This window comes from Drosophila mauritiana, chromosome 2R (genome assembly GCF_004382145.1).
Source record: "Drosophila mauritiana strain mau12 chromosome 2R, ASM438214v1, whole genome shotgun sequence".
Lineage (NCBI taxonomy): Eukaryota > Metazoa > Arthropoda > Insecta > Diptera > Drosophilidae > Drosophila > Drosophila mauritiana.
In genome coordinates this window covers 11,148,739-11,162,143 of record NC_046668.1, presented here as the reverse complement: position 1 = coordinate 11,162,143, position 13,405 = coordinate 11,148,739, and the positions used below count along the sequence as shown (strand labels likewise).

The 13,405-nt window shown below is 41.2% G+C and overlaps 1 protein-coding gene across 4 annotated transcripts in view; it reads right to left on the bottom strand.

Moving 5' to 3' along the window:
* The window catches only part of LOC117137762, a 37,795-nt gene extending 28,022 nt beyond the window's left edge, over nucleotides 1–9,773 (bottom strand). For all 4 annotated transcript variants that reach the window (XM_033299377.1, XM_033299380.1, XM_033299378.1 and 1 more), the window contains exons 1-2: nucleotides 9,329–9,773; nucleotides 307–1,018 (exon numbers count right to left, since the gene is read on the bottom strand). In XM_033299377.1, the coding sequence (XP_033155268.1) occupies nucleotides 307–341 (35 nt within the window). In that variant the 5' untranslated portion in view covers nucleotides 342–1,018; nucleotides 9,329–9,773. The remainder of the gene's footprint in view (nucleotides 1–306; nucleotides 1,019–9,328) is intronic.
* Nucleotides 9,774–13,405: the final 3,632 nt, after the last annotated feature.

The window sequence follows — 13,405 nt, the reverse complement described above, 5'->3', positions numbered from 1 at the left end:
AAAATAAAAATTCAATTCAAAAACAATCTGATAAACTTTTGAAAAAACGAGACAAAATTAAATGAATAATATTTGTTATTCTGTTTAAGCTTTTTTTCATATTATAAATAAATTTTTCCTAATCGGAGCAATTTAATTTGTTTCTATTTGAATCAAAAATTATATAAATTTTCTTCTGAGAATGAACATTAAATTATAGAAAATTTGAAGATAGAACAACAGCTTATTGTAGATAATTTCTTATATTACTTGGATTATTCACTGTGTAATTTTTCGCAGTGTGCTGGAATTTTCTTGGTGACTTACTTGCGTGCCAGGCGTTTCCTTATTCCCGCGAACATTTTGGCTTCTCCTTGGTCCGCTCGCCTTTATCCGCTTTTATGTCCGTACTAATGTTGTATTGTAAATTAAATTGCCGATTTCCGGGGGCTATCTTTTCCGCTCCCGGCGACGAAAAAAAGGGCAGCAACGGAGTACGGCGACACTTAAAATTAATTAAAAAAGCAGCAAAAAGGCGCAAACGCAATTGTCGCGCAGCTTCACTTCATGTACGCGTACTTGTTGTTTTTCCGATTGTTTTTGTTCATTTGGCGAGTTGTTGTTTGTGTTGCTATTGTTGCTGTGGCGATTGGCAGCTTTTGGACGCCTCATTGCAAGAGGCGGGCCAGACAAACACAAACCAGCTAGTAGCAAACAAATGGGGAAAACACAGAAACACAAACCGAAATGAAAATCAATTAGCCAAAGTGGGCAGCTGCAACTGTTCGCCGGAGATTTGTTTCTATATACGCGGACGGATTGTAGATTGTGCAATCCGTAATTCGAAGTGCGTAACTCGAAAATCGTAATTCGTAATTCCTAATAATCCTCAGCTGCGATCGCGATCGAGCATTTCCATTTCCCAACGCACAAACACTTTCAATGCACCCAAAGATATTTTCATTCACATTCACTTCATTTGCGCTCCACGTTGACAAACTCCTCGTGGTTTTGGTCTTCTATCTTTCGCTGTGGGGCGCTGAAATGAGAAAAGGAGAAATTCACACATTATTTTCAAATTTATTACCCCTTCAACTGTATCAACAAGCTGCCAAATGAAAGAGGGGCATTTCGGTAGGGTCACATAAGCGATTTATATAATTGACGTGTCGAGTGACAAATTCGAAGCATTCGCCTCCAACAAGTCGCATCGAATCGGATTTTGGGTTCCGACTTTTGAGGAGTTACAGCATCAGCCAGCAGTGTCGTAATTCTTGCCGAGCAAAACTTGGAATTCGAATTTACTACACTTATTCGTTATGCTATGAAACCGCAAATGGTAAATTAAGAGAATATATACAATGCTGACAGGGTCACGTTTTCGTTTATTGCCAAAACATGTACACAATAATGCTATCAATTGTTGTTTAGAGAGTTTAAAGTTAATTTTAGAACTATGATCAAATTAAAACCAGATTAAAAAAAAAAAACATATATATAGAACTAACATAGAAGCAAAGCTTAAAAACATCTCAGAACGTGTAGTTGCTTTCCTACAAAGTTTTCTTAGTTCGTAATCAAGCTAACACGTTTAGAACGACTGTAGATTCCAAATCTGGATGTGCAAATACTTAATGGTGCATACCTGTAGCAATTAGTGCTTATTAATGAATTGAGCAGATACTTAGCTTGAAAACTTTTAATGATGTTTCGGGCCTAACGATATTGGCAATTAAACGCCGCAAAAACCTTCTTAAACCATTTGGCTGGAAAACAACTGTTACTGTGCGACGGCATTTAGTGGCCCAGCCCGCAGAAGTGAAGAAGCGAAGATTTATGGTCTGTGAATTTGATGGAATCAAGGGAGATTTGCAGCAGAAAGGCCGGAGTCTGCTGGCGTTTGGAGAATGGGAATGTCTGGCCATTCGGATGGATGCCCACTGATAAGGCGGCCGTGCGATCTGCGCCGGAACAGAACGGGGAACATCAATCATGGCCTCAATCTGTGTGTGACCCCCATCCCTTTTGGCCAGAACGGATGCAGATGTAATTATGGCCCAGTGCTCCCCGTTCTTTTGGGCCCCCTTTTCCAGTGCTAATGGCGTATTCGGTTACAGTATTCGGCCCTGCACTTGGCTCACATACGAGTTTTCGGAGTGCAGAAGCGGCAACAGATGGAGCTGCAGCTACACTCGGCCATGCATGACAAAGAACATGGTTGTTTTCTATGCTTTTCAGTGTTTTTCACTGTTTTCCCCGCTTTTCCAACCAGCTTGCCAGCGAGAGCGTGAAAAAAAGAAAATACGCACAAACTTGAAGCTTCTCACGCACGCGTTGGCATTCGTATCTGTATCTGTATCTGAGACTGTGCATCTGCCAGTCGAGTACTAAATACTGTATCTATTGAAGATTGCAACACGTAGTATCACGGTTTCTCTCGCCGCACGGAGAGAAAAGACTACACGCTTTAATATATTGATAAGATTGGGTTTATCAATTCATCATACAAATAATAATATACCTCATATTTGAAATTATGATAAAAAGCGGATATCTCACACTTCATTGTTTTATTCATTTGATAAGATAAGTAATATTTTAAATGCATTTATAGGAATTTATATATGTAGGTATATTTCTCATATATTCATATATATATATTCATATATTCTCATATTTCATATTTCATAGAGTCATATTTCTTGCAATTTATAATATGATTTCGATGAGAAGTTAGTGATAGCACAATTTTCTACTGTGTCGCCCTTGTTATGCTTTATGTTCTCCACTTGGCTGTGCCGCTATTTTGGGTCGTTCCCCCTTTTTTTACGCTTTTCCCTCTCATCCCTCCTATCCCGGTTTTCCGCTTTCCCATCTGCCCATTTTCCCCTGAATGAACAACGGAAAACTGCCGCATACGATACGCCTCAGCGAGCGTGCAATTACCACCGCAAAACAGTGCTTCTGGATCCGGATCCCAATACGAATACGAATTCGAATCGGAGTCCATTCTCCACCAGCTAAATATCATAGGTTTCTCAAACTCAAAAATAGTGCAATCTCGCCGGCAAGTGGAACTCTTCTGATTTATGGCCCATTGTATCCGACAGATACAAAACGCTTTTACCAACACTCGAGGCCCACAAGTGGCTGCCGCTGCAGTTTGTGCCCCTTCTCCTCCTTCTCCTCCTCCTGCCCCCTCCCAAATGCCCTCGTTTACTGATTACTTTGCACTCTTCAGCAAGTGAAATCCAAGACTCAACGCCCACAGATTGAACAACAAAGAGTTGCTCAAATTTTATTGGGGAACGGACTTAAGTGCAGGGGGAAAGTGTCACCCACATGCCACAGTCTCGAGATTAGAGAACAATCCCCGCTCAACTGGCTAAGGAATTCGCCAGATCGCCTTTGTTGACCCAAAGCTAAAGTAATGGAAATGATTTCTTAATAGAATTCACTTAGTTTGGTCCACAGTAGTTAAGTATGTGCAACCACATAAGCATGACTAATAAACACACACATGCATTTATTAAAATCCCAACATTAAAATATTATTTTTATAAGTAATCTTAAAGTTATGTTATAAAAACATACGGAAGTAATAAAGTGATTAGTTTTGTAACTATTAATGCTTTCTGAACATATAAGTAATATGATTAAGCAAAACTATGCAGTGACAAACCAATTTAAGTAGGCAATTTTAAGAGCAAGCATTATTTAGACCCAAATAAAAACTCTTGTGACGATAAAGTGCACAGATTTGTAGCCAAATTTAGCTGAGAATCTGTTTTTTTTATTTTTTGATTTCTGCTGGCAGATGAAAAACGAGGCAAGAAAACTGCGACGAGCAAATGTGCGAAATAAAAATTTCATAACGTGAAATTAGCGCACATAACTCGAATGCAAATGCAATTTGGGCACGTCGCCGCTTGTGGGCTGCCAGGGGGGGGTTGGTTATGCAAGGGATGAGGGGTCTGGTGGGTGGCATGGAGAGGGGGGGGGGGGGGGGGGGGAGTGCAACAACTGAGCCAACTGATGCCGCCGATGACGAGTCGCTGATGGGGAATATGGCTGGCTGAGTGCGGTTCGAGTTGCTTGGCTGCCCATAAACGGAGCAGCAGCTGCATGGCAGAACTCCTTTTGCTCCCTTTGCGCCAATATCCCCCTTTTCCACCCCCCTTTTCCGCCTTTGAGAAGATCTTGGGCAACGGGACTTATAATTAAACATAAACCCGGCGGATCCGCAGACTCAGCGACTCGTCAACGGCACGCATAAGTCCATTTATGCCAATATGCGAAAGATGGGCAAATGGGTAAGGAAATAAAGTGCTGTGCTCGGCGATCAAGGCTCCTCCTTGCCATTTGGTTAAACTTTTTTGCATTCCAACGACAGGGAATGTGTCGCCAAGTGGGCTACCTCACAGTCCCGCGAAAATCGTATCGAGAAATGAGAGCGCAAAATAAACAAATCATAAATCTGTGAAAAATATGTTTTATGGCTGTGTACATGACCGCGACCACCCAAAAATATGCCTGATCTCTGGGCGAATATAAAATCCTATTCTATCGCTGTGTATCCCACAGATGCGCAGATACATTTTGTGCTGTGTGTTTTGAAGATGTCAGCATTTTTTGAAACTAGATTTTTGTGTGTGTCCAATTAGAGTGAAAAATGGCTGTGTAAATAAATGTTCGCCCCATTCACTTGTTTGTTTTTCACCACCATTTTGATGGTTAATCGAGTGAAATGCAATCAAATTTACATTCCCTGCCAAACTGCCAAGTAAACTATTCGCCCCCCCGCCCCCTTCAAGTGCTGGCTCTGGCCATAATAAATGCCAATAAAAGTTCACATTTAACCCATAAAACTCCGATCGGGGAATTGCTGCCCGTACCTCTTGGTCCTCCCTTTTTTCTGGCTTCAGCTCAATTTCAACTTTTATTGAAGTGCCAGCGCAGGTGGGGTAGGTGCAAAAACAACTACGGAAATCCTCTCGATGACAGGTGTAAGGGCGGGAAATACAGGTGTGTTTGCGAATGGGAAGCAGGAATGGGAACCAGGAAGCACTTGAATGTGCTAAAACCCATTTTTGCCATCCAATTAAAATGCTGTATTTGCCAATCTACTTTGGATTAGATTGGCATTACTGATGGAAATGCTTTTGGGATTGAGGTTTAATTACTTGGGATGAGATGCCGTGCCAAATGCATAGTTCTTTGTCAATATTCCAATCTTTAAGATAATTTAGCTTGGATTAGAAGGGTTTTACTCGCCTCAAGATTGATGTTTAATTAATAGGAGTGCCAGTTGAGAACGTTTTTGTCAATATGCTATTCCTGAAATTGACAGAAACAATCATGTATGTATCGTTATTTACTCTCTGTGTTTTGTCCACCTTTACAATTACCTTCCATTGAGCCGAATTCATGGTGCTCCCATTCCAAAATCACAACTTGGTATGCTCCTCTTTTTATGAGTTTGTCGAACTCGGCTATCTCCACTGAAGCTCCATAGATTTATAGCTTTGCAAAGCACTGTAGGCCAGCCACATATATCTATGTTCACTATCTGCTGCCTGTCGAGCCCAATCAATTGATGGAAAATTGTTCCCGACTAAGCCAAAGTCTCAATTGTAAACCGTCGCGGAAATGTAAACACATTTATGCTGGGCAAACATTTTCCGCGCTTCCTGCTTTCTAGTGTCTCGGTGGGTAGCAGCGCCACCCACTTCCCCACCCACTGACCCCGATGTTGTAAATCTCTGGGTGGCTTTATCTTGAGCTCTGCGTTTCTATGGACTGCGGCAGTCAGCAGAAACTATGCCAAGGCGAGAGGCATTCCGGCATTCGCGGGGGCCTTCCATGAGCGTATTACGAGCGTATATGCGTGGATTCTGGCCAGATTAGCCGGAGATAAGGGCCCGGCGAAATGGAGAAGGCAGTCATAAAATTTGGAAGCGGAAGCCTCATTATTTGCTTGGGTAATTAGCGTAAATTGCAGCCGCATAAGCCGGCTCAAAAGATTGAGGGAATGTGAATGGTGGACACAAAGTAATTGTATTAGGTAGCAAATTGAATAATGAAATTAAATAACCAATTAAGAGCCGGAGCCCCAGGAAGTGGCCAAAACCGAAAATAGCAACCGCAAGGCAAACAAAAGCACATATGACACCATCACCATCAGCATTGGCATTTTATTTAACTTTAGCTCAAGCTTTGCCACCATCATTGACTAAAAACGTACGAGTATACATATAGTTATGGTATAGTAAACCAGTTACCGGTTTCAAAGACTCGCAGGCGACAAAAGTTCTGTTGCCAAAAATTAAAAAGCCAACTCGGGGGTTTCGGGGAAGGTGTTGCCAAGTAGGATGTGGCGGCCGCTGTTTGTGTTATGAATCTGAATTTCTGAATCAGAACCAGTTCGGCAAGTTGCTGGCTAAGACACCGAACTACGGGGGCCAACAAAGGCTTAGATACGAGTGAAAAGATACTACGACCACTTTGTGTGGCAAAGATGCAGACAGAGCGAGTCGGCTGAGTGTTGATTTCAATTGTTGACCGTAAAATGGGCTCGAGAAAAGGTGTCAAGCCAACCTTGCCCTGCTTGAAATTCATATAAAACTCAAATTTAAATGCGAAGAAACGACATAAAACGAATCACCATAAAATGCGAAACGTGCCCTAAACCAAACTTTGGAGCAGCACCAAGCCAACGAAAAAGCGGAAAAAATTAGTGCGTGCCTGCAAATGGTTTGCCATGAGATTGGGCCCCGTGGAATTGCGAAGAGTCAACAACTACTGTGCTCCCATATACCCATATCTCCATCAGGCTGCTCCTGCTCTGCCTCAAGGAATTTATGATATGAGCCCAAATGAGATATGGTTATGGCTGATGTGTTTGCGTTTGTCAACCCGAATAGGCAGACAGTTGGGCAGACTGTGCGACCCTGGCAGAGAAGTTAGGTAGTTAAGATATACAACTGGGATAGCGCCACCACCTACGGGTAACCTCCCACCCCATTAGCTGGGCCCAAACCAGCCCCAACCCCCTCTACCCTCCACCCTCTGCCACATGCGTATGCAAATGCCAGCTTATGTGGAGCAGCAACCCTAGCTGTGGCTTTATTTATTTGCCAGCGACACGAGAAGTCACTCTCTCTACTTTTCAGTGCCTCTTTTTTCGATGAATTCCTGTGGTTATGTTGACAGCAACATTTCTGCAGTAAATGCTTCTTTTCTATATATTCTAGTTCGGCTTAATCCCAACCCGACCAACTCTTTCCAGCATTTTTCACAATTTATTTGTTTTCATATATATATATATTTCATATGACTTTCTGGCTTTGTGGCAGAACAATTGTTTGGTATGTTTTTGTACAACTAAATATTTGCATCTGCTCTTGCTTTCATTCATCCTCTAAATCATTGTTTTCAACACACATTTCTGAATTTATTCTCTTCCATTTAATTGAGTTTAAATGTAAGCTTCTGTTAAATGCACATCGTTGGCCAGTGCCAATAGCATTTTATAGAATAATAAATCAAGATATTATTTTCTACAATTTTACTTTGAATTCATAACCATTTCATTATGTGTAGCTTCACACCTTTTGCATTTGCGGTGTATTTGTGTGGCAGACAATTGCAGCCTAATTTCATTTGAGTTTAAACTACATTTTCGCAGAAACTCTTTTCCCCAGCCTGTGCTTGCCGTCTTCATTCATTATGCAAATCAAATAATTTTGTACATGTGTAGCTATGTTTTCTAAAAAAACACGCACACCTTTTCGGACGCAGGCGCACCTTTCTGCTTCCGGTTTTTGTGGCGGCAGCACGTGCGTGAAAATTGCGCCAGTTGGTTTTTTTTTTGGGGGGGAAGGGGTAGGACCCAAACCCATTATGATTGTTGTGGCAACAGTCGTAATTAAAATGCTAGAAATTACAGTCACAGCCACGTCTGCGGTGTTGACTTTTTCGTACAGAGTTTTCTTTATGGCCATCGGCGCCTAGGTTGCATAATTCCAAGGTTTGGAGAAGAGTTCTCCCCCTCATTTCGCTGAGTTCTTCACTTCTGCTTCTTGTTTTGGGCGAATGCTTGTGCAATGAACCATCAGCATTTCGCTTAGTCGGCTGGTGGAGTATTCATTAATAATTTCCAGTGAACAAATGCGGCCCTAATCTTATCAGAAATGCGTTTTCCGAATGGTTGGGATGGCGGAGGCACCCCACTTCTTCCACTTTCCATTACTCATTGAGCCATTAGGGTTGCGAAATGGCTTTCGAACCGAAAGTCGGTGGCAATTCGAGCCGCAATTCCACGATTCCATTCCCATTGGGATTATTAATTGAATCAATGACAAACCGAAATTCAATAAACAATAACCAGGGGAGCCCTTATCGATGGGGCGCCATGTGGCGTATGCGCAATAATATTACGCATACGCTCGCTCCCATAAAGTTGTGCAAGCCATCGAAATGGAAGGGAGGGGAAGGGAAGGCTATGAATTTGAAATCAGCAACACTATTTCCTTTCCGCAAGAAGTCAAGAGCGTATAGGCGTATTGCCTGCCAATCGTTATCGTTATCGCCGCGGCTATCAGACAGAGATAGCATCGATGACACTGATAATTGACGGCAATCATTGAGCAATTGACAAGTTCATTTAAGGGACAGAGCAAATAAACACAACAAGAATCTTAGAGCGGCGCCTACAGCTGCTCAAATTAACATATTGGTGGTCGGCTGACAAGGGGAAGAGGTGACAGGGTATCGCTGATAACTACAGTGAAACTTCTTTAAGCCAAATCATCTACAATCACAGTGAAATCTAAATGATAATGGTTTTAAGTTACGAAAATGGGTGGTTTATTATTGTAACATCTTTAGAAATATATTCATAAAAAATGTATTTTATTATTATGAAGAGCAAAGTTGAATAATCATTAGAAATGAGACATCTTTGAAATATGCTAATTTTTTATTGTGAAGTGATGATACTGATAATATAAATAAAAGTATTTAAGTTGCAAGTTAGCTTAAAGGTTTTTAACAACAAAGTTATAGTTGAAAAGTATTGACATACAATTTCCAAAACGATTACTTCATAATCCTAACATTGATTACCATCAATAAATGATTTAAAGTCTTTAATTTTGGTATTATCAAAGTTCAAGCCAAAGAAGTTTGACTGTGCCTGAAGTGAAAACGATGGAATGGGGGGCAGTGCGAGATAATTATATGTAAATGGGCTTTGTCGCCTGTTGTTATCAGGCATTTCGGAGTGGTTCAAAGGGTGGAACTCATTAAGTCTGGCCGCAGTCATTGAACTTGGGCGATAGGAACTCACTCTTCTGCAGCATCTGCTTCTTGTGCGAGGCTCCTCCGTTTCGCCGGAAAATCACAATTCGCTATCCTGCTGCCACTTTTGCATTGCCATTCGAATTTCCCGTTTCTTTCTGGACCAAAAGCACCGACACAAACAAAAACGACGGCGGCAGCAGGTGTGTTGTTGTTTCTTTTGGCTTCTGCTTTGTTTGTTTGTTGTTTGTTTAGCTGTCGGCCTTTGCTTTGCACTTTTCTGCACTCTCTTTTTGTCGCTTTTCGCAGCTGTCAACGCACCAAACGCGCAAAATTATGAGCAGAACGCGCACACATGCTCGTATTCGTATTTTTTACAAGCCGCACACCCACATATGCATTCGCAAACAACAACAAACGACGCCGGCGAAAAGTTTGAATTGAAAACGCATCGAACGCGGACCGGAAAACGAAGTGAACCGCGCACGGCGAAGTTTCGTTAACGACTGAATGATATTCGGACTTATACTCAGTCGTGCAGCGACGCTGTAAACGGGCGCTGTTATTAACAGCGCTTCAATTCGCCGCAACAGCTGATTGAGCGGAGAGAGAAGTTGCCGGCAAAAAAAATGCGTATAAGCTGAAACTGGAAAACTGCATTTTATATTTGTTTGTAGAAGAGTGCATAAAAGTGTTTTAGTTTTAGAAGAGAGTATAAGACGGCACTTGCGGCTTAAAAGCAACAAAATTAAAGACAAGCTAAGCTTAATCGCACTGATTAGCTACATAAAAGTAACCGCTCATTCTTCTCTCTGAAGCATAATTATTTTTCCTAGCCTCTTTTTTACCCATAATCCCAAGACATAATCAAATCATTTAGCCAAAAACTTATTCAAAACTCACAATAGCGACACGCTCAAATGCCCACAATTCGTGGCTAAAAAGGGGGTTGCCTGCAAAAGGGGGTGGGCGGCTGGGCGCAGGACCCTTGCATTGTTGTACACAATCCATCATTATCGCATAGACTTCCGCTCAAAAAGGAAACGCGGGGCGTGCCAACAGTGCATTTACATTTGCGGCCGTCTTTGCACTTGAAAAATTCAAGAACAAGTTTTTTTTTCATTTTAGATCGATTAAATAATGAGGAAGTAATATGAGCAGTTAAATGGATAGAAATTGTATACTGAAGGAAATGTATTTATTTTTAGGACTTAAAAAAAAATGCTTCTAAAAATAAATTGCGTAAATTCGACTCACTTTATTATATCCTTGATTTTTTGCAATTAAAAAAAATGCCACTAATGATTTCCTAAATTCAAGTAAATTGCTGAAATGTAACCTAAGATCTTTGTTTTTTCCCCACTGATTGCGTTGCGGCCTTTCAGTCTTGGATCGTCCTCCTTGCAACACCCACACTCACACACACACTCACTGACGCACACAATTACAGCCTTCAAACACAGATACACCCAGACACGCAAATTGCCGGGTCGTGAGCACGTGTCTGGCAGCCTTCGCTGGGGATTACAGTCGAGTCGAGGCGAGGCGAGTCGTTCAGTGAAAGTGAGCCGCCAGGATCCACAGGACTCAGTCAGTTGGTCGTCGTCTGGTCTGGCCAACACCACCCCCTCCAACGCTGTTTCCCCTCCAAAAAAATGTTGCATTCGCCAGCAGTTTTCTATAATTCGAGTTGGCCCTCTTTGGGGGTTGACTTGACGGTTTTTCCTCTTTTTTTAGCTTATTTTTGTTGTGGCGGCTGCGGTTTATGCAAATTAGCAAAGTTAACATTTGCCAAATTGTCGAAAATTTCATTTGGCCAGCTCATCCTGCTGAAGGACTATTTGTTTGCTTTTGCAGGGCAGACATATAAACAAAAGCATATCAGTTACTTCAAACATGTGAGAAGGTTTAGCTTGTGTCAGTAAATTTAATATGCTTTTAAAGGAATTTTAAGTTTGTTAAATATAATAATGCTAGATCGATTAGTATATAGATTAAAAGATATAATTTTGATTCTAGTATGAGAAATATAACTCTGTTTGACAATTTAAGTTGCTATTTTTGTATTCACCATATATACTACTTTTCTCCTCCTACGTCACGTTTTGAACATTTTAGGTATGGCTTATGTAATTAAGAATATATTAGACTTTAAGCACTCTAAAATTGAAATATTTTGCAGGAGATTACTTTACTCGAAATCCACAAGTGGAAGCAGCCTAGCATGCGGAAATGGGAAATGCGAAAAGCGCAAAGAGAGAGCTGCGAAATCAAAGCATTTTCGGATTCTTTTGATCAGCAATGTGTTAGGATATAGATGTGACGCCCCTCAAAGTTGCTGCCCCGCCCCAGAACTCCCTATTTTTCCGACTTTATTAAGGCAGATCTTCGGTTGTCAGTCCGCCAAGTGACAAAATGCACCTGCACACGAGTTTTTCCCCAAAACGAAGGGGGGAGGAAACGCGGAGTGGGATGAGTTGGGCGCAGCTATCTATCATAATTAGATTTCGTTCTGTGCTGAAATGTCGTAACGGCAACGAAATGCGTGCACATAAATTAAGTGTGGAGTTCTTCCAGACCGCACTTTTCCCATTTCCCTCCCACACACACACACGCGCACACGCACACAGCAAATAGAGCGCCTAATAGGATTTTATTTAATTTCCGCCGCCCAAGGATTTTCCTAATGAGTTTTTTAACCTGCCCAGCGGAGATTTCCATCCTGGTTGGGGGCCCAAACAGCGCCCAAGTGAGCAGTATCCAGCATATTTGAATAGAAACGAAACCTTTGGATCAGGTGGAGGAGGCGCATCCCAGCATAAACACGACTTCGGTTTGATAAACACGGTTCCAAAAAAGGATGCAAAGGCCAGGATTCTGTTTATCCTTTGTCTGGTTGTCTCGGATATAGCCACTCTGCTGCCTGTCCTTCTTGTTGCTCCGTCTTGCTGCAGATGTTGCCGTTGGGTTTAGCGAACTTGGCTTGGCATTTTCTTTGTGTCTGCCCCTCCATTTTCCCGACCCCACCATTTCCACAATCCCCCGTGGAATGTCGGAGACAATGGAATCGGCCAAGTGAATTGCCCTGGGAGCGCCATTTTTCACTGTATTTTCTGTATTTTCGGTGTGAAATTTATGCTGCTCTTGGCTAATTTAATGCCATTTTTCCACAACATAAACGGGAAAGGGGTGCAATTAAATGCAGAAGGAACTGATATGATTTGTGTCGCCATTTGCATAAATTTGCATACAATGCGTGTACTGGCACTTAACCATAATTAGATAAACACACTTATGCTGCCACCGTTTGTACAGGTAATTAAATGCATTCCGAGACAGGTGTCTTTCACATAACTATATGTATGATACAAGTGTATGGGCTGAAAGTTCATTAAGTTAAAAAAAAACCGTGAAAGTGAAAGAAAGAAGCACAATGTTTTCAAATCAACTCGTTAGTGTGGGAATAATTGCTTTTCAATTGATTTTATGCCAACTTCATTTGATTAAAATAATTCATAACGTCAGTTTGTTAACTGCCCAATTTTATTTAAATTCATATAAATTTACTTTACATTTAAATAGTATTCTGTTCAGAAAATTTAATTCAATAACAGGCACGCATTGATTTCCCAATCAACGAATTCGTTTAACTATACAAATGTGTCTGAATTGAAGCACATATCCATTCATCAGAATTTCCTTTGAAATTTAATTATAAATGCCTTTCGTTGAGCAGAAAAAAAACCTATAAAAAAGTGTATATTTTACTCAATGATAAAGGGATTAAATTCCAAAATATGGATACAAACGGAACTAGCCTTTTTTTTTTGCATATTGAAATCATTTGAATGAATGGCTTTTAGATCCCAAAACAATTTATGGCTTTTAGAAGAGTAACGAATTCTCCACCCCCTCGGCAACTGCGCAGTAAATTCAATCAGTGCTGGGCACTCCAATAAATGGCGAATCCTTTCGCTCATATTTGAATATTTGACATTTTTTGGGGGAGAAACGAGCACTTGAATCATCCCCCTTTTTGCCCCTGAAGTCATCATAATGTGCACAAGATTATGAATTCATTTATAATAATTTAGTTTGAGTTATGCGCGAAACACTGAAACCCACT